General features: G+C 41.2%; 1 protein-coding gene and 1 non-coding gene across 3 annotated transcripts in view; both read left to right on the top strand.

The window, feature by feature from the left end:
• Positions 1-21966, top strand: part of CCDC81 (coiled-coil domain containing 81) — a 49599-nt gene that overhangs the window by 12902 nt on the left and 14731 nt on the right. Inside the window, exons 4-10 of one of the 2 annotated variants that reach the window (XM_066253695.1) lie at positions 5392-5648; positions 8448-8527; positions 10460-10581; positions 12866-12992; positions 15985-16078; positions 16484-16630; positions 18357-18461. In XM_066253695.1, the coding sequence (XP_066109792.1) occupies positions 5392-5648; positions 8448-8527; positions 10460-10581; positions 12866-12992; positions 15985-16078; positions 16484-16630; positions 18357-18461 (932 nt within the window). The remainder of the gene's footprint in view (positions 1-5391; positions 5649-8447; positions 8528-10459; positions 10582-12865; positions 12993-15984; positions 16079-16483; positions 16631-18356; positions 18462-21966) is intronic. The other variant, XM_066253696.1, reaches the window with a different exon arrangement.
• Positions 13862-13968, top strand: LOC136321629 (U6 spliceosomal RNA). Its single transcript, XR_010728775.1, has one exon. It is a non-coding gene; the product is annotated as a U6 spliceosomal RNA (small nuclear RNA).

Genomic DNA, 21966 nt, shown 5'->3' with positions numbered 1-21966 from the left:
TCATTATGTAGTGACCTTCTTTTTCTCTTACTATAGCCTTTGTTTTAAAGTGCATTTTGTCAGATATAAGTATTGCTACCTCAGTTTTTTTTTCATTTCCATTTGCATGAAATATTTATTTTCAACCTTTTACTTTCAGTCTATGTGCATCTTGTTTTGAGGTGTGTCTCTTGTAGACAGTATATATATGGGTACTGTTTTCTTATCCACGCAGCTACCCTATGTCTTTTGATTGGATCATTTAATCCATTTACATTTAAGGTTATTATTGATATGTAGTTGTTTATTGCCATTTTATTCTTTAAAGCTACATTCCTTTTTTACTATATTCTTTTCCCCCTTTGTTATGTTTACAATAGACCCCTTAACATTTCTTGCAGCATTGGTTTGGTTGTAATGAATTCCTTAAGTTTTTTTTTTTTTTTTTTTTTTTGGTCTGGGAAGCTTTTTATTTCTCCTTCAATTTTAAACAATAGCCTTGCTAGATAAAGAAGTCTTGGTTGTAGGCTCATGTTCTGCATTACTTTGAATATTTCTTGCCATTCCCTTCTGGCCTCAAGTGTTTCTGTTGAGAAGTCAGATGTCATCCTTATGGGGGCTCCTCTGTAGACTATTTTTCTCTTACAGCTTTTAGTATTCTTTATCTCTTACCTTTGGTATTTTAATTATAATGTGTCTTGTATATTTCTTTGGGTTTCTCTTTAATGGAATTCTCTGTGCTTCTTATGTGACTTTTTCTTGCATCAATTTAGGGAAGTTTAAAGCTGATTTCTTCAAACAAGGTCTCTATTCCTTGTTCTTTCTCTTCTCCTTTAGGAACCTCTATGATGTGGATGATATTTCTCTTCATGTTGTCACAGAACTTCCTTAGAGTTTCCTCAGACTTTTTGAGTCTGTTTTCTTTTTGCTGCTCTGCTTTCGTGCCTTCATTTATCTTGTCCTCTAACTTGCTGATTTGATCCTCAGTTTCATCCGTCCTGCTTTTAATTCAGCATGGTCTTCATTTCTGATATTGTATTTGTCATTTCTGACTGATTCTTTTTTATTATTTCAATGTCCTTTTTTATATTTGCAATCTCTTTATTTAGGTGCTTGTTATGTCCATCCATTGTTGCTCTAAGATCTTTGAGTATCCTAACAATCATTATTTTAAACTCTGCATCTGGTAATTTGTTATATCTGACTCATTCAAGTCCTTTTCTGGGCATTTCTCTTGATTCATTTGAGTTGCATATCTCTGCCTTCTCATTTTGTCTGTGTATAAGAAGGGTGTGCCACAGGAGTCCTATGGGTGTGGCCTCTGTGTTCCCTAAGTGTGGTCTGTCTGGAGACCTACCACCCCCACTGTTGCTGCCTTGGGCATTTGGGTATGGGCGTTGCCGGCACTGGCCCACTGTGCTCTCCTTCCCCAGTGGGACTGTGTTCACGTGCTCAGGATATAAGCCTTCGCCAGCCTCAGTTAGCTGCAGGCTAGCTACACGCCTAGGCCATGGGGAAGGCTGCACACCCCACTCTGCCGCTGGTCTTCACCAGTTCCCCAGCTTTCGCCCTGTCCCTGCCGCTGGGCTTTGCTCGTGTACCAGGGCCACAAACCTACACACCTGCGCTCATGGTTCCCAGCTTTCACCTTGCCCCTGCAGGTGGGACTGCAAGCAGGACCACTCTTGCTCACCTGGCCTATAGTTGTGGGTTGGACCGCTTTTGTGCGCCCCTTCCACCACCACAGCTGCCCTCAGCCTCCACCTCCACCGGGTTTTACTGGGCTCACGCCAGGCCTCTGTCATGGTGGCCCGGCTTCGGCCCCTGCTGATGAGACCGTGCTTCTGCGTCCAGCTGCCTCTCTCCCTCTGGTGAGCACTCAGCAGTGTGGGTGGTGGTGATGCAGCTTGGACCTTAGCACTCAATACTGTAACCCTCATGGCTCCCCCCTTCTAAGCGACTCTGCTCTGAGTGCAGAAGGAGAGCTTCTGTTTGGCTAGTGACCTACTTCTATTTGCTGGTATTGCTGGTTCCAGGAGAAATATTCACTTTAGATTTGGGAGTGACTCAGCCCAGGGGTTAGGGTGGCTGTCCCTCAAAGTGTTTCTCTCTGTGGCTCCTAGATTACACTCTCTTACTGCTACTCTGGTCCTCTCCCTGACTGCTACTCCCTGTCTCCTAGAGTCCCGGGTGTGTGATTGTGAAAAAGGTTTTCTGCATGGTCCCTTTAAGAAGAATCCTTGGTCTGAGAAATCTGTCTCTTTCTCGCAAACAGTATCCTGGCTTGTTTCGTAGCTAAATACTGTCTGCATGCCTCTTCTAGGCTCTGGGGCTGCAGGCTGGGGCTTTGTTCCTGGGGTCCAGGACTCTCCCCTCTTTGCTAAACTCACTTCCCACCATGCATGTCCCTCTGGGCTGTCATTCACTCCCAGGAGCTGGGCAGCCCTCTCCCTGTTTTAGCTTTTCCTACCAGTCTCAGTGTGGCTTCTTCAGTGATCCTTGGTTAAAGAGTCCTCTTAGTTTAGTCCAAAGTTGGTTTTTCCAAATGATGGTTCTTAAAATTAAGTTGTAATCCACTTTGGTTCTGGGAGGTGGAAGTTTATACGTCTGCCTACTCCATCGCCATCTTGCTGCTACCTAGGCTTCTGGTCAAACACTTGATTATTAAACATTATTGTTATTATTATTATTTTATTTTTACAGGGACAGAGAGAGAGTCAGAGAGAGGGATAGACAGGGGCAGACAGACAGGAACGGAAAGAGATGAGAAGCATCAATCATCAGTTTTTCGTTGCGACACCTTAGTTGTTCATTGATTGCTTTCTCATATGTGCCTTGACCGTGGGCCTTCAGCAGACCAAGTAACCCCCTGCTTAAGCCAGCGACCTTCTGTCCAAGCTGGTGAGCCTTTGCTGAAACCAGATGAGCCCGCGCTCAAGCTGGCGACCCCGGGGTCTCGAACCTGGGTCCTCCGCATCCCAGTCCAACGCTCTATCCACTGCGCCACCGCCTGGTCAGGCGATTCTTAAACATTATTAATACATGCTTCATGCTTTGAATAACTCAGAATCTAGCATGAGAGATAGCTATATAAGCAAATGATGCAAAAATAGGTAAGGGCTGTAAGAACAGCATTGATCAGATTTGGATCACATGCTGGATCACCTAACTCTGCTTGGGGAGGTTTAGGATGATGGATATGAGCAGGTCTTAAAGGATGACAGGACTTTGTTGTTAGAGAGGCTATAAAAGATGTTCAGGAAAAGTATGGACAGTTCAAGAGTAAGGAAACAAGTAAAGCCTGGTAAGGGTGTCTGTGTGACCTGGGCATATGGTTGTGGAGGCAAGTGAGGGAGTTAGAACAAAAATGGTTGGTAGGGGTTAAATTGTGAGGGACCTTCAGGGGTTATAGAGACTTTGGAATTCATCGTAGAGCTACTGAGGAGCTATTGAAAGTTTTTGAGCAGGGGATTATCTGTACTGGTCTAGTTTTTCATTTAGGAAGATACCTCTTTTAATTACAACAGTTTGGTAATATATGATAAATATATGAGGGCAGTGGCCATTGGGGGAAATGAAGGAATCTATTCATGAGACATTTCAGGTGAAGAACTGATTGAATTCAGTTACAAGTTGAAGTATTGGGCAGCAAGAAGGAAAAATATTTAGGGTAACTCAGCTTTCTTGGAGAATAGATTAATATTCATACCATTAACTGCCATAGGGAGTGAAGGGGTAAAGGCAGGTTCTGGTGGCAAATGTAATAGTGAGTTTGCTTTTGGACATGTTGAATTTGAGATTTCTGTAGAAATATTTATGTAGAGATGATTCTAGAACTCAGAAGAGGGGTGGAGACTAGAGGTCAAGATTTGGATACATCTACCCAGCTGAGACAATAAAGAAGAGGAGATAGCAAAGGGCAAAATCCTGTAAAAGAAACAAATACCATCTTATAAGAAATAGAAGAGTAAGAAAGCCAGCAAAGGAGACCAAGGAGGAGGAAACTGGAGAATAAACAGTGGCACCACAGGTATGAAAGAAGAGAGGATGTGCTAAACAGAAGTTAAAGAGAGGTCATGACAATAAGATGTGCAATGTATCCATTGGTTTGTTCATCATGAGATGACAGTGCCCTTACAGAGGGGCATTAGATCCATGGGCGGGGAGAAGCTAGAGGCAGGTAATATAGTTTTCCTTTTTAAGAATTTTATTTTAAAAAAATGAAATAGAGGGAGATGGCATAGAATCACCAGTAAATTGTACAGGAGACAGCAGTCTAATATAGGGAAGCTTGTGTTTTACAGAGCTGTTAATCCTCATCACCCAAGAGAATTGGACATTAATGCTTGCTGAATGATTGTTTAGAATGCTATCTTCTCTCTATTATGTTCCTTTACCAGTGGATTTTGTTTATTGTCCTTGTTGGGATTTGTCATGTTGATCATTGCTATTTATCCCATTTCTAACTTGTGGACCTTGCATTGCTCTAAGCTAGATATAGTCATTTTCCTTTGCAATGCCATCTGTGGACTCATTAGAGAGGATAGCATTCTGCAAGTTATCCTTTGATAAGACCTAATTTCTTTTGAAAGGTAACTTTAGTGAAATGACTATCTTATCAAAACACTTAATGTTGCCTGACCAGGTGGTGGCGCAGTGGATAGAGTGTTGAAATGGGATGCAGAGGACCCAGGTTCGAGACCCCGAGGTCGCGTGGGCTCATCTGGCTTGAGTAAAAAGCTCACCAGCTTGGACCCAAGATTACTGGCTCGAGCAAGGGGTTACGCGGTCTGCTGAAGGCCCGACGGTCAAGGCACATATGAGAAAGCAATCAGTGAACAACTAACGTGTCGCAACAAAAAAACTGATGATTGATGCTTCTCATCTCTCTCTGTTCCTGTCTATCTGTCCCTATCTATCCCTCTCTCTGACTCTCTCTCTGTCCCTGAAAACAAACAAACAAACAAAAAACACTTAATGTTGGTAAATATTTATAATCATTTAAAAATCATATGCGAACTGGAAGAGAGTGACAGATATTGCTGCAGCATGTTCTAAAAGGTAAGGGGGCTGAAACATTCAGAAAACCCTCTGATGAAGGGAAGCACTTATTACTGTCTCTCCAAGAGAAAATCTAAAGCTTGTCTGAGTACTTTTTAGAAAGCTAATGGTTCTTATTTTGAGCAAAAAACATTACACTTTTTAGGAAAATTGTACTGATTAATATCTATTAATAGCTAGTTGTTAGTTGTCTACAGGAATAATGTTACATTGGGTACAACTAAAGGCTTCACATTTATAATTCTACTTTCAAGTATTGAAAATCAGATGATTATTTGTAAATGTATGTGATATGTTCTTGTTGTAATTTCTACTTCCTTTCCTCTCATCCCAACTGTCTTTCTCCTCTAGGTGATATCCCAATTGTTCCACTTAATTTTGCCATGATATCCCTGGCGAGTTCATTTAACAGGGATACAGTGGAAGGATGTGTGAAGGAGACGTTGCTTTTTTTATCACGATCCATCTCCATCAAACAAAATGTGGAGTTCACGTTCAAAGGAGTTGGGGTCCTCGTGATCAGAGATGGCAGGGTGAAGATGAGATTTTTTAAGGACTTCCTTTGTACAGTGGATGGAAGTGGGACCTTGGCAAAAGCCCTAGCAAATGTAAATTAATGCCTTTCTTCTCCTAACCCCTCTCCCCATCATAGCTCTGAATCATCTGTGTGACATGATTAAGGAGAATTCAGGTTGATATATATATATATATATATATATATATTTTTTTTTTTTTTTTTTTTTTTTTTTTTTCTTTCTTCCTTTTTTTTTTTTTTTTGCATTTTTCTGAAGCTGGAAACAGGGAGAGACAGTCAGACAGACTCCCGCATGCGCCCGACCGGGATCCACCCGGTACGTCCACCAGGGGCGATGCTCTGCCCATCCTGGGCGTCGCCATGTTGCGACCAGAGCCACTCTAGCGCCTGAGGCAGAGGCCACAGAGCCATCCCCAGTGCCCGGGCCATCTTTGCTCCAATGGAGCCTTGGCTGCGGGAGGGGAAGAGAGAGACAGAGAGGAAGACGCGGCAGAGGGGTGGAGAAACAAATGGGCGCTTCTCCTGTGTGCCCTGGCCGGGAATCGAACCTGGGTCCTCCGCACGCTAGGCCGACGCTCTACCGTTGAGCCAACCGGCCAGGGCCTAGGTTGATATATTTTAAATGGCAGTAACCCCAAGTGCAAAGACGCACTTATTTATAGATGATAACTCTTTCGCAAAAGATTAGAAGGGCAAAGGAGCTTTAAACTAAGTTTTGAGTCAATACCAACTGAAAAATATAACTAGTAATAAAAACTCATAATTCTGAATATTTTGTAGTACCTTATAGCTTATAAAAAATTCTTCCACAATATATTATTTCATTTGAGTCTCAAAATGTTATAAAACCAGAATTATCATCATCCTGATTTTACAAATGAGGAAAATGGGAGCTCAATGAGGTTGCATGGGGAGTCTGAGGGTGGGGTGCCGACAAGCGACAGAACTGAACTTCAAGCCCATAATTTCTAATCACCCTTTTTATTTTCTGGCTATACTATTTTATTTTAATGAAAAGTCTACAATAAAATCTAATTCAAGTCATGGAGATGGATCTTTAGCTTTTAATTTGCCATGTTATAGAAGAAACACTGTAATTGGCCCCATCATTGTTATCCACTAAGTAGTGGCCTTTATATTAAGTTGTACATAGAGTTTAAGGAGGCAGTGAAATAGTCAATCAACAGCACTAATTGAATAGTTAATGTGCTTTGGGTGCACCTCTGGGAACTAACATAGTTGGTGTGAATGAATTGGATGATCACAAATGTAATAATCCTGTGTCCCCTAGAGCAAAAGCCTGACTTTTAAGTGAAAAATCTCTAAAATGAAAGTCTATAAATATGGTCTAATTCTATCCTTTAATTCTCCTTTTATGGAGCTCTGGGGTGCAGATTTAGGAGATGGAGTTGCGCAGAGTCAGGTGTTAGTGTTTTCTCCACAATCTGGCTTCATACAGGATTGTTCAGAGGTATGCCAAGCCTGAGTGTGGAAAGTGGAAACACACAGCTATAACCCCCTCTCTTCCATAAAAACACAAGGCAAGATCTGTAAAACCAGAGGCAACCAAAGCCCTGACCCATCTCTAACTTTCAGGGAATCTACAGAACTTTGTAGCTTAGATACGTGTTTAAGAGAAGATAATGTTTTAATGGCCTGCTGCTCTCTAAGACATATTTTTTAAGGGGCATTTTCTAAAAGAACTAGTGCTGAGAGACATTCTCTGCAATAAGGGTTTGGAGGCCAGAGCAGATGGGAGCTGCTGCATGTCTCCCCCTCATGGACAGAGCATGTGGAAGGATCTGGGAAGTGTGGCTAGAGAGAAGCCACTTTATCTGCCTGAATGTATTTAACATAAACTTTAGGCTAATCCAATACTTGCTAACATCTCCCATCCAAATACTAACCAGGCCTGACCCTGCTTAGCTTCTGAGATCAGACGAGATCGTTAACATCTCTAAAACATGTTTTGGGAAACTGCTATAAAGTGATGAGAGTGATTGTTTTTCTCCCAAATGTCCCATTACTTAAACCTGAGTGCCCCTCTGCAGAAGAGTTCCTTGGGAAGCTGTCTGCTTATTTCAGTGAGGCTGCCTTTAGCTCAAAACATTTTTAAAATCCCTTTTGGGGAATTTCCTCCAAAGTCTTGAGTGAGTTGTATCATTAATCCAAAAGGAGTAATTTTTATATATTATTCTGTACTAGTAAGTTGTAATAATGTGATTATTTTATAGTGCAAAGATAATTACAATAGCTGCTATTTGTTGCATGCTTAGTAAAGTGCTGGCTCTTCAACAGAGTACCTCATAAAAATCCTATAAATGAGACCCTATTATCATCCCCAGGTACCTGGGGTCTAAGGCTACATAGCTGTTAACTGTGGGGATTTGAACACGAGGCCACCTGAATCCAAACCCTTCTTTTAAAATCTAGAGCCCAATTTTAGAGTTATCTGCGTCAAGGGAGGAATTCACCAGTATGCTCTCTTCCAGGTAGTGTTGGTAAGTCTGCTATCCTCTCAAAGACGCGTGAAAGAGGCCGTCAGCTTTGAAGGCAATTTCCAAAGAGGAAATGGTTTGAGAAAAGGCAGCATCACTGGAATTGTTAGGTTACTACCCAGGGTGACTCTTTTCTTTTGAGATCAGATGAGATTGAGCGAGTTCAGTTTGGTATGGCCGTAACAGGATGACTATTTTCAGAACTGAGATCACTCCTTATTGGATTCTAAGCTCTCAACGTTAAGCACGGAATAAAAATAACAGTTAAGATGATCATGGTAGCTTTGCCTCTGAGATATCCCATAGCTTAGATTTTTGTCTGTGCCCCAGACCACAGCTCAGTAGTGTAATCCTTCTCTGTCCCTGTCCCTCAGAGGCCTGGCACTGAGGACTCAGTGCTGTCTAGCAGAGAGGCACTCAAGAAGCCGACTGACAACGTGCTTACATTTCCAAGGTCAGTGATTCGGGCCACAGGCTCCTCCAGGCACCATCAGTGTTGCTCAGCCTTTGGCAGCTGGTGCTCCTTTTAGGAATAGCCTCACCCCAAGAGTGCAGTGGGGTGGGCGTCACTGGTGGCTGCTGCTGGCAACGGTTGTTATAACGATAATGATTAATAATACTAGTTATCATCTATGAAGCTCTTACTAAATGCCAGATACTATTAAGCACTTTCTAAATATTACTGTATTTAATCTCCTCTATAGTTATTTCAGATAGATATGAAAATGTTATCCGTTTTATAGAGGTGCAAAGTTAATTATAAAATTTTTATTTTGTTTAACAAGTGTAGCAACATGGTGTGATATGAAGACACTGGAGTGAGAATTGGGAGACTCAGGTTTTATTTCCATTTTGGCCATCACACACTCATTGTGCATTCTTAATCACACTCTTAATTTCTGTGCCATTCATTCCTGTGCATTTCAAGTGGAGGAAGTTTGGGGAATAACAACCAGAATTCCAAGAGTATTAGTTTCTCATGTTTTTGTGAGTCTGTGACATCTTGTGTTTGTTGGTTTTGAACACCTCCCTCTTATAAAGGACTGTATGACACACACCTCAGCAAAATCAGTATGAAGGCCAGAATAAGCCTTAGAGATTAGTTAGTCTAACCCCCTCATGTTGCAGCTGAAATGACCACATAGCTAACTAGCGGCCGAGCCGGAGATAAAACCATGGCTCCTGACTGTTCCCATGGTCCTGCCATGGCCATTGCCTTACTCATTAAAAATGAATGAGTGAATTTGAAATAGTTTTATGATTATACTTTGTAAGGCAAATTTGGATGTCCCCTTGGACATATGTTAGTTTAAGCATTACAGGAGTGAAATAATTGCGATGAGTAAAGGAAAATTAGAAATGAACGTGAGGACTCAAATACTAAAAACAATTGTAGATGTTTTATTGATTTGAAGTTTGACTTTTGAATTTACTGTAAGTCCCCCCACCCCAAACTTTAACCCACTAACACTCCATACCTGAGACCAAAAAAAAATCTACAACTACACACACAAACAGAACAAACCCTTTCTTCCATTGTGCCTTTGCAAGTTTTGCCTGGGGAAAGGATGGAGAAGTGGGGAGGAGAAAGCCTGAGGGTTAATGGTTATTTCTGGGCAGACTGTCTACCAGGCTGTGAATCCTTGCCTCTAAGGCAGGGGTCTCCAAACTACGGCGGCGGCGGGCCACATGCGGCCCCCTGAGGTCATTTATCTGGCCCCAGCTGCACTTCCAGAAGGGGCACCTCTTTCATTGGTGGTCAGTGAGAGGAGCACATTGATCATCTCATTATCCAAAAGCAGGCCCATAGTTTCCAATGAAATACTGGTCAGTTTGTTGATTTAAATTTACTTGTTCTTTATTTTAAATATTGTATTTGTTCCCGTTTTGTTTTTTTACTTTAAAATAAGATATGTGCAGTGTGCATAGAAATTTGTTCATAGTTTTTTTTATAGTCTGGCTCTGCAACAGTCTGAGGGACAGTGAACTGTCCCCCTGTGTAAAATGTTTGGGGACCCCTGCTCTAAGCTATCCAACCACCAGCTTCCACTGTATCATTCCTATGGCATCTGGATACAGAACTGGAAAAGACAAATTCAAACTGAAACCAAAACTGAAAACTTTATTTCAGTCCTTCAAAGCAATTTATGTAAGAGCTGCTTTTGCGCCTTTCATATAAAGGGGGATGGTTTTGGTCCGCTCCCAGACTTAGCCTCAAAGAGAGTGAGTCAGTGATTTGTACTCAGCAAACCAAAGCACTCAGCCCCCTTGAGAGAAGTGGGCTTATTTCAGAATCAGCAAGCTAGTTGAGTTGCTTTTCAGAATTGAGAGTTCACATAGTCGCTTATTCAGGTCCAGATTCACAAACATCTTGGCTTGTTCCCAGGATTGAGAGCAAGGAGATGAAGAATAAACCACTTATGGAGACCATTGTAGAAGAACAGGGAAAGAATAAACCAAAGGAGTGCAAGTTAAAAGAAGGGACAGACAAAGAAGCAGCTGTCACAGGTATGCCAGTGGTGTAATCTGTCATTCTTTACTGCTAAATGAACCTAGCCATATTGCTTAGAAATGCCTATGCCCGAAGCAAATAAAGTTAGACTATGAATAATACTGTATTCTTCTCTAAAATGTCTGCTATTCCTAGAATCTGTATCTTACCTTAATCACTATGACTCTCAGTCTCTTAGAGTATGATCTCTTTGCTGACTCCCCATTGCTTAAAGGAGTCAAAACTCAGATGCCTACAGGGTCCAGGCAGGTAACACAAACACATAAAGTGGGATGGATATAGCACAATAGGGAGACATGCTAGTATAAATAATTATTTTTATGTAAATGAAGTGTGGTAATTTTACATTTCTGATATCTGGCTCAATAGAAAATAGTGGATTCTCATATCCGTGTCTTCATTTAATCTGTTGTGATATATTGTTTTGGTTGAAGCATATGAGAAGAACTAGAACTTTAAAGACTTTTAAAGAGGGTCCCAGGGATGGCAGGGGTTGCCAGACTATCTGTTGAGAACTGTTCCTCTATCAGATTGTTGATTTGTTGAAATGTGAGCCAAGTGGTATTATATTTTCTGATTTTTCAAGAGAAGCCGAGATCCTGAAATCTATTGATTTTAAATGTTGACAACTAATTGACATTGAAACAGAAAAGGCGAATTGAACCAAAGAAAACATATCAATGGGTAAACATTGACTTGAAGATGTTGGTTTTGTAACGTGGCCTACAGGATTACATACAAACTTGACATACAAACAAAATTCACATGCTTTCATTTCCTTAGCCTCTCTGTCACTGTCACTATAGACTCCTTCTTTGAGCAAAATTGTCTGTTTATGTTCTCCTAACATGCCTTACCCTTCCCTGACCTCATGCTTTTGTCCACTTTTTGCCTCCTGCCTAGCCTGCTCTTCCTTTTCTTACAATTTATCCCAATCCCACTCACCTCTTAGCACCCTTTCCACGTTTCATGTCTTCCGTGAACACTTCTCTCATCACTGCATTCTGAAATAGCTTCTCTCTTCCCTGAATATGTCAGATCCTTAAAGATTGCACTATTTGTTAGGGATTTGGCATTTTGCTTCATTGTTCTGAGTTGCTATTTATGCAACATATATAAAGCCCTCAACACCGTTGGCATGTAGTGAGACCTCCACAAAAATGGGACTTCTCATGTCTTGTTTATATCTTATTTCTCCAACTATATCAATTGAAAGATCTTTAAGGGAAAAGACTTGCCTCTTAGTACTTTTTTTGTGTGTGTGACAGAGACACAGAGAGAGAGGGACAGATAGGGACAGACAGGAAGGGGAGAGATGAGAAGCATCAGTTCTTCATTGTGGCATCTTAGTTGTTCATTGGTTACTTTCTCATATGTGTCTTTTTTTTTTTTTTTTTAAATTTTATTTATTCATTTTTAGAGAGGAGAGAGAGAGGGAGAGAGAGAGAGAGAGAGGAGAGAGGGGGGGGGAGGAGCTGGAAGCATCAACTCCCATATGTGCCTTGACCAGGCAAGCCCAGGGTTTCGAACCCGCGACCTCAGCATTTCCAGGTCGACGCTTTATCCACTGCGCCACCACAGGTCAGGCTATCATATGTGTCTTGACCGAGGGGGGGCACTACAGCAGAATGAGTGACCCCTTGTTCAAGCTGGTGACCTTGGTCTTCAAGCCAGTGACCTTTGGGCTCAAGCCAGTGACCCTGCGCTCAAGCTGGATGAACCTGCACTCAAGCTGGTGACGTTGGGGTTTCGAACCTGGGTCTGCTGTGTCCCAGTCTGATGCTCTATCCACTGTGCTACCACCTGGTCAGGCTTGCCTCTTAGTATTTTCTAACGTGGCCAGTCAGTGATTTGCATTTAATAAGTATACAGCAAAAATACATAGTATTTTTTATTTCTTTAACATTCTTTTTATTTATATTTGAACTTATTGGGGTGACATTTGTTAATAAGGTGATATAGATTTCAGATGTACAATTCTATAAAACATCATCTGTATATTGTATTGTGTGTTCACCACTCCAAGTCAAGCCTCCTTCCATCACCATATATAGCCTCATCTGCATCCCTCATCCCCCTTTCCCTCTGCTAGTCACCATGCTGTTGTCTGTGCACCCTGTATTTATAAACCACAGTAGGGCAAGGAACAATAATTTAAAGATAAGAGAATGATTTAACGTGAGAATTTTCCCTGGTAAAATTATGAGTTTTAAAAATCTGTGTTAAGCACAAACCACCTATTTAAAATTGAAAAGAAACTCACTTTCATTCATTCTACAGAGCTCTTATCACTCAAGAAACTTCAAGATAGAAAATCTATTTCCCCTGGTAAAGTGAAAGGTGTAGACTTGGCAAACAAGTTAGAGCAGAGTGGGAGGTGTAAGAAGGATATGCACCACCCTGCAAGGTAATGTATTGGTATTTTTTGTTACACTTTACTAAATAAATGTTTGAGTCATGATGCAGGAAATATAAGTAAGTGTTCATTTATTCCTTCATCCAGCAGTCTTGAGTATATTCTATGTGCTAGGTGATGGGGGTAAGAGAGACAATCAGAGCTCATGATCTAGTGGGAAAGACATATACATAGAACAATCAATTCAGTAGGTTAAATGCCGTGACACAGATGGAAACAATAGCACAAAGGAGGGAACACCTAACTCTCCTTGTGGATTTGGGAAAACTTCCCTTGTTGTTTTCTGAGTGCTTGGATATTATGACGTGAGACAGTTTCATATTTAGATCAAACTGAAAGGAGGTTTGCTATACATGGCTGGCACTCACTAAATGTTCTTTGAGTAAATGAATGTATAACAATTTATAATGACCATGTCTTCTTCTTGTTATGTTAGGTCAAAAAATTTTTATTTTTTCCTTCTCCCTTTGAGTGGGATACTTTTTAAGACCCCATATCAGGCGACCACATTCAAGTATTTATTGAGTATCTTTATGTACTTTGTACTGTGCTGTCAAGTTTCAATTTATTAATGTGTCACAATATATTAGCAATTCATGCACTTTTAAAATTACTAAAGTCATGTTCAAAACCCTGAGCATGCTTGTGTTTAATGTCAGTTAGGAAATATAATTGAGAGTTGAGTGTCTAGTATTTTGTAATTTAGTTCAATTCAACAAATATTGAGCATCATTGTGTGCCAAGCAGTTTCTTGACCTAGAATGAATACACAGAGCTAGAAGGCATATAAAAGACATTTAAACCTACTTTAATAAGATTTATAGCCTTGTTGGGAGACTGATGCTCAAGAAATAATGCACGTGCTTGCTTCGGCAGCGCATATACTAACACAGGAATGATACAGAGAAGATTAGCATGGCCCCTGTGCAAGGATGACATACAAATCTGTGAAGCACTCCATATTAAAAAAAAGAAAAAAAGAAATAACACACGTGTGAAGACAATAAAAGAAAGCACAGAGGCTGCAAAGAGGGGAGAGTAATTGTCAGGGATTGTTAGTGAAGGTTTCCTACAGAAATTGACTAATAAATGCTTTTTGTGCTGATTACTAAAGTGATACATGTTTATCACAAGATTTTTGAAAAATTATAAAAGCAATAAAAAGATATAGATGAAACTTTGTTATATTTCTATTCTTCATTCTAATGCATATACAATATATATAAATACATATATTTATATTTGCAACATATACGCACATTTTAAATAAAACTGAGATCATCAGAATCTTTGTTACACTTAAGTATACGTGGTAAAAATTCCCATGACTTTAAGTATTCCAAAACATGAACAAGTGATTGCATGTCATGTCATTGGTTAAACCTTTTGTTTAGACAATCTCCTATTGGATATTTAGATGAGTATTAGTTTTTAAAAATGATGTTGTGATAAATATAATTACACATAATTTCTTGCACACACTTGAATATTGTACAGGATAAAAACTTTAAAGTAAAAATTTAGAGATAAGGGATGAGACCATTTTTTATGCCTTTGCTGCACATTACCAATGATCCTCAAAAAGATTGTACTGAGTTACCTTTCTAGTAGCAATAACATGAGGGACTGCTGTGTTTTCCACAGCTTTGCTATCCTGGACATTGTACCCTGCTAATACTGGACATCTTACCCTCAGTGGCTTCCCATTGTCACCCGTGGCCCAAGACATACATATTCTTATGGCCTGCGAGAGCCTGCCTGGCCTCGAGTCTCCCTCTAGCCACACTGAACACAGGTGTGCTCCCACTTCAAGGACTTTGCACTCATTCATCCTGCCTACAATTCCCTTGTCATCAGATATCTGCACTATCTTTTTCTCATTTCTTTCTTGTTATTTACTCAATGTTTTTTTCTTGGTGAGAACTTCCTAGGTCCTTCTGCTTATGGCTTAATACTCCATTTCTTCAGTATTGTGTAGCACTTATCACCTTCAAAAATACTCTCTAGGTCACTTATTTATTTATTTATTTGGTTACTGGCTATCTGTCTAGCCCCATCAGAATGTGAATTCGTGAGGACAGGGATGTGTGTGTGTGTATGTGTGTGTTGTTCTTCACTGCATCTTCCATGCCAAGAACAAAGTACATCGCAAGCACTCAATGCATTTGTGTAGAATAAATAACTTTTTTTCCCATTCCACAGAATTGTTAACTGAGACTTTGCAAGGCTGCCTAGCTTGTCTGATGCTAGTCAGCTTGTAAACAAAAAATCAGGTCAAATCCACATTTATCTGGTACAAAGTATAGGCTCTTAACCTCTGTACATACAAATGCTTTGAAAAAACCTCTAAGATATTTATTCTTAAAATTATTTATTTATTTATTTATCTATTTATCTATCTATCTATCTACTTACTTATTTGAGAGAGAGAGACAGGGATAGAAAGACAGAAAGGGAGAGAGATGAAAAGCATCAACTCATAGTTGCGCACCTTAGTTGTTCATTGATTGCTTTCTTATACGTGCCTTGACCAGGAGGCTCCCACTGAGCCAGTGACCTTTTGTTCAAGCCAGTGACCTTGGGCTCAAGCTGGTGAGCCCAGGCTCAAGCCGGATGGGCCCATGTTCAAGCTGGTGACCTCGGGGTCTTGCTCTTTCCACTACACCACTGCCTGGTCAGGGTATTTTTATTTTTTATTTTTTTCATTGATTTGATAGAGAAACAGGAACAGAGAGAGAAAGAGAGGCATTAACTTCTTTCACTTAGTTGTTCCATTTTAATTGTGTACTCATTGATGGCTTCTTGTTTGTGTCCTGACCAGGGTCAAATATACAACCTCGGTACACCAGGATATTGCTTTATCCACTGAGCTCCCAGGCCAGGACCTATTATTTCTTTTATATTTATACTTGCCTCTAAAATTATCATTGCTCTAGATGCCACACTGTATTAAACATTAATTAACATTGCATTGTTTTTATAGCTTACCATCGCCAAGATGTTTGAAAAATGATAATAAAATGAAACCTGAAATTTTTTCAGCCACATCTTGCCAGGACCATGATAAAGCAGGACAGGTAAAGTGTCTTCAAAGAAGCAAACTTTAATCAGAACCTTCCTCTGACTCTGTTTCTCAATGAGAGTTCTGAGAATCACTCTTTAATATATGGGTATGGCTCCAGTACTCAGGACCCAAACTTGGACTGTGATAAATCTGTCTCTTAGTCAAAATTGACTGATTAATAGAAATAGAGTAGGGAAATCTCCTACTAATTTGCAGTTGCTATAATTCAGATCAAATGAGAGTTCAGTAAATCCTCTTGAATATTTGTGGAGCCCACTTTGCATATCTCACTTTGCTAATTATCATTAACAGATCCTTTTATAACATATGCTTTTCGATACACCCAGCTTTTGGATAGCTTGTGAAGGCAGAAAAAGGAAAGGTAAAACTTAATTTGTCTTAAAACTTGGTATTGTAGGAGATGTGTTACGTATGTTTGCAACGAGCACAACAGAATTTCCCAATTTACTACAGCGAAGAGCGACGGAGGAGAGAGAAAGAAGATGAGCAACTCTTACAGCAGTATCAGATGTTGCGAGATCAAGAGAGTTTCTTAGAACAACAGGTATTTCACCTGGCCAGGAGATGGAGCAGTGGATGGAGTGTCATCCTGGGATGCAGAGGACTCAGGTTCAAAACCCCGAGGTCGCCGGCTTGAGCCTGGGCTCACCAGCTTGAGCGCGGGGTTGCTGGCTTGAGCATGGGATCATGGCTGGCTTGAGCAGGTGGTCACTGGCTCAACTGCAGTCCTCCAGTCAAGGCACATATGAGAAAGCAATCAAGGAACAACTAAGGTGACAATACAAAGAACTGATGCTTCTCCTCTCTCTCCCCTCCTGTCTGTCTGTCCGTCTCTCCCTCTTTCTGTCTCTGTCTCTCTTGCTAAAAACAACAACAAAACACCAAGTAATTCAACACCTCGATTAAAGAATATTTAACATGAGATAGTAGTAGATCATGATTACAAAATGCCATATAAAATGTTCTATCATATGGCTGTACTACTGTAACCTATTTAATAATTTATATGGTGCAGGATAACCTAAAACTTAGGTTGTATCCGAGTTCTCACTAATAATAAACAACACTGGGATGAATATTCAAGCAGTTGAATGTTGCTCATGCTGCTGATTTCCTCCCTCCTCCCATAAAGACTGAGTTTTAAAGATGGAATTCCTGAATTTATATGGCTATATTTTTTTATTTCTGGTAAAATACAATACCAGTCAAGGCATTTTTCTTTGAATTCATGGCCTATCTCAAGAAGCAAAGACAAAATGGCCCCTTTGCATTTGCACTATCAATAATTGGTCTGTGGTTTCCAATAATTGACCTGGGCGCTTCTCCTATGTGCCCTGGCCGGGACCGCACGCCAGGTCGCACGCCAGGTCGACGCTCTACCGCTGAGCCAACCCGCCAGGGCCTCTTCCATTCCTTCTTATAGTCCCTGCAAAGGTGTTGCCTAAAGCCCAAGAACAGGAAATAAAAAGCCTTTCCAAACCCACTTTTTGTCTATGAAGACATCAGAAAGTACAATACCATTGCCTCCAAAAGGCAGGTTTTTTTTTTTTTTTTGTATTTTTTGTATTTTTCTGAAGCTAGAAACGGGGAGAGACAGTCAGACAGACTCCTGCATGCGCCTGACCAGGATCCACCCAGCATGCCCACCAGGGGGCGACGCTCTGCCCACCAGGGGGCGATGCTCTGCCCCTCTGGGGCGTCGCTCTGTTGTGACCAGAGCCACTCTAGCGCCTGGGGCAGAGGCCACAGAGCCATCCCCCGCGCCCGGGCCATCTTTAGCTCCAATGGAGCCTCGGCTGCGGGAGGGGAAGAGAGAGACAGAGAGGAAGGAGAGGGGGAGGGGTGGAGAAGCAGATGGGCTCTTCTCCTGTGTGCCCTGGCCGGGAATCGAACCGGGACTTCTGCATGCTAGGCCGATGCTCTACCACTGAGTCAACCGGCCAGGGCAAAAGGCAGGTTTTTACCTCGGTAGAATTATTGTTATAATTTTTTTAATTTTGTTTTTTAGATTTTATTTATTCATTTTTTAGAGAGAGGAAAGAGAGAGAGAGAGAGAGAGAAAGGGGGGGGAGGAACAGGAAGCATCAACTCCCATATGTGCCTTGACCAGGCAAACCCAGGGATTCGAACTGGCACCCTCAGTGTTCCAGGTCTATGCGTTATCCACTGCACCACTACAGGTCAGGTGGTAGAATTATTTTAATGTAATAGAATTATATTTTTTAAAGGCTGTATTTTAATGTGTTTTCTCTCCCCTCCCCCCACAAAAGATGAGAAATTTGGCTATTAGAAGACAGAATCAAGAAAATGCTGCCTTTAACCTTGGAGTGGCTGAAGCTATGAAAATCTACAAAACTAAGAAACCTGAATTTCATGTAAGGGTCATTTCAGAATTTCTATTGTGAATACCTGCCCCATCTGTGAATTTTGGGTCTGTTCTCTGTTGTCAACAAAAGAACATGCAGCTTATAGAAAAGGTTTTTAAGAGTTTATTTGAGCCAGAATTTTGAGGATATGCGTGGGAGCAAAGTCTCAAAAGATAGAGAAAATGCTCCAGAGTCTGGCAACTTAGCAGCTTATTTTATAGTTAGAATCAGAGGAGAGAACACAAGGAGGGGACGTGAAATCCATTGGTGGTAGATCAAGGAGGCAGGAGAAAGCAATGGGGGAAATCACTAAGATTGGATAAAAAGCAAAGTGGAGAAACATATTTTTACTTTGGTGGATACAGGATAGGAAAGAATTAATATACTGCTTACAAAACTAAGGGGATCTTTCCAAATCAATATGAAGCAATATACTACCCTAATTTTTGTGAGCGGAATATTTATAGCACATAAAGATGCGCAGGGAACAAGATAACAGTGAAGGGTTCTGTGTCTCTTGCTCTGGTTGTTTTGTGTTCTAGTACCGGTGGGTGTGCCTTTGGGGGGTAAGAAAAGAAAATTACTCTGACATTTCAAAGAATATGTTATCCTAGGCCTGACCTGTGGTGGCACAGTGAATAAAGCTTCGGCCTGGAACGCTGAGGTCGCCGGTTCGAAACCGTGGGCTTGTCTGATCAAGGCACATATGGGAGTTGAAGCTTCCTGCTCTTCTTCCCCTTCTCTCTCCATTTCTCTGCCTCTCTCTCCTCTCTAAAATGAATAATAATAATAAAAAAGGTATGGTATCGTAGGTGCATAAAAACAATGGACAGAGCTCACTTCAGGTAAAGGTTGCCCTTTGCTAAGGAAGCCGTAGGCCTGGGATGTGACTACCCGCTATGATCTGCCCAGTTAGGAACTTATGATCAGACCATCCTGTGTAGACCCTTTTGGTCACCAAGTTTGTATGGCCTGCCATGTGGCTCTCCTGAGCTTGTCAGGTTTAGTATATGGCCCCTTTTTCTTTCATACTATGTTGCAGATTGTGCTGGTTTTTTAACTGGCAGAGGGAAAAGTGTAACCCACTTTTTTTATGCAAGGTTGAAGCTCCCTTTTAGGACCGGAGTGGCCCGGTGTCTGCTTCTACACCATTCACATTCACGATACAGTTCCCATTAGTCACTACAGTGCTTGTTAATGATAGCAATTCTTAACCAAGAGCTGGGGTGGGTGGTAAGGGACAGTATATTAAATTCCTGTCCCAGGAACAGCTGATCTGAAGAGAGAACCAGCATCTCACCTGAGAGCTTGCTGATAATGCAGAATCTTGGGTCTCAGCCCAGACCTCAGAATAGGAGTCTGCATTTTGAATAAAATACTTAGATGATATGTAGGTGCATTGAAGTTTAAGAAGCCCAGCTTCAGATGGAGGTGAGCCACCTGCCTGCTCTGTCATTGATATAATGTTTTCAGTCGTCATGGGCCTACCTTTACATCTATCTGCCTGAATCTTTCTCCTTCCACCCACTCTCTAGGTCAGGGGTCCCCAAACTTTTTACACAGGGGGCCAGTTCACTGTCCCTCAGACTGTTGGAGGGCCGTACTATAAAAAAAACTAAACTATGAACAAATCCCTATGCACACTGCACATATCTTATTTTAAAGTAAAAAAACAAAACAGGAACAAATACAATATTTAAAATAAAGAACAAGTAAATTTAAATCAACAAACTGACCAGTATTTCAATGGGAACTATGCTCCTCTCACTGACCACCAATGAAAGAGGTACCCCTTCCGGAAGTGCAGCGGGGGCTGGATAAATGGCCTCAGGGGGCCGCATGCGGCCCACGGGCCGTAGTTTGGGGACCCCTGCTCTAGGTGGTAGACTGATACTCTGGACAATAATCTGATAAAATATATCTCTTAATTTATCATCAAACATTTATTAATGAATTTCTATATGCTTTCCACTGTGCTGGTAGCTAGGAATACAAAGATGAATAAGACGAGCTTCCTTTATTAAGAGACCTAAAGAAGATAGTGGGGAGACAGATTTAAGAGACAAGAGTGTGGTATACCGAATGCTATGCTAAGTCTTTGAATACGGCACTACGTGAGCAAAGAGGAGAGTCACTCAACCCAGCCCAGAGATCTGGGAAGACATCCTTATATAAAGGAATCAGGAAAAGACCTGAGTAGAGGAAGAGCCTTCCAGGCATGGGTGGCGGGGGGATGAAGGTAGAGCACAGTGCTTTTGAGATTAGGCATGATCTCTCTTTCCTCTTAGATATGTTTCTGATTATATTTGTTACTGCCCACTTAGTAGCTCCTCTTTGATATATCTGTAGACATCCTAAATGGAAAAAGACCAAAACAGGGCTTTTGATTCCCTTTCTCAACCTGTTCTCTCAGCTTTCCCATTTCAGTTAAGTGGCATCACCAGGCAGACAGTTGCACACACCTGATTTCAATTTCTCTGTGTCCTCCACATCCAACCATTTGCAAGTCCAGTTGCCTTTTACTTCTAAAACGTACCTATTATCTCTTCATCTTCAATGCTACCAGCCTAGTCCAAGCCCCATTATAAGGCTGAACTCGTGCAATAGCCTCCCTAATTAGGCTTGTAGTTAGTCTACTTGTCCTACCATCTATTGTCTACACAGCAGCCTTTCAAAATGATTAACTAAAACATAGCTAATAGCCTCCCATTAAATTAAAATGTAAACTTATCTTGACCTATCATGCCCTACATCAGCGGTCCCCAAACTTTTTTGGCCCACGGACCGGTCTAATGTCAGAAAATATTTTCATGGACAGGCCTTTAGGGTGGGATGGATAATTCTATCATGTGACCGAGACAAGCATCAAGAGTGAGTCTTAGATGGATGTAACAGAGGGAATCTGGTCATTTTTTAAAAATAAAACATCATTCAGATTTAAATATAAATAAAACGGAAGTAATGTAAGTTATTTATTCTTTCTCTGCGGACCGGTACCAAATGGCCCACGGACCAGTACTGGTCCGCGGCCCGGAGGTTTGGGGACCACTTCCCTACATGATGCGGCTCCTACCACCCTCATTGAGTTCATCTACTACTTTCCCCTAGATCACTATGCTTCACTACAGAGACCTCCTTTCTACTTACTAAACATGCCTTGCCTGTTTTCATATAGTGTGCTTGCATTTGCTGTTCCGTTTTCATATAGTGTGCTTGCATTTGCTGTTCCTCCTGGATGAGACACAGATTTCCTGGTATTTACAATGGAAGTGATTCTGTGTCATCTTCGCTGAAAAGCTTTCTCTGATGACTAATCAATTTAATCCTGTTCCAACCCAATCACTGTCTAGGATAAGAGCTTCATCACGCTTATCACGACCTTAAGTTACTAATGTATTGTCTATTTGTTCACTGTCTGTCTCCTGCACCAGAATACAGGCTTGATGAGAGCAAGGCTGTGGATCTCTGTTGATGGTCACTGTTGCATCATCAGTGTCTAGAATGGCCAGGCCCA

The sequence above is a fragment of the Saccopteryx bilineata genome, chromosome 1 (assembly GCF_036850765.1).
Source record: "Saccopteryx bilineata isolate mSacBil1 chromosome 1, mSacBil1_pri_phased_curated, whole genome shotgun sequence".
NCBI lineage: Eukaryota > Metazoa > Chordata > Mammalia > Chiroptera > Emballonuridae > Saccopteryx > Saccopteryx bilineata.
The sequence above is the reverse complement of the archived record's forward strand: the minus strand, read 5'-3'. Positions and strand labels throughout refer to the sequence as shown.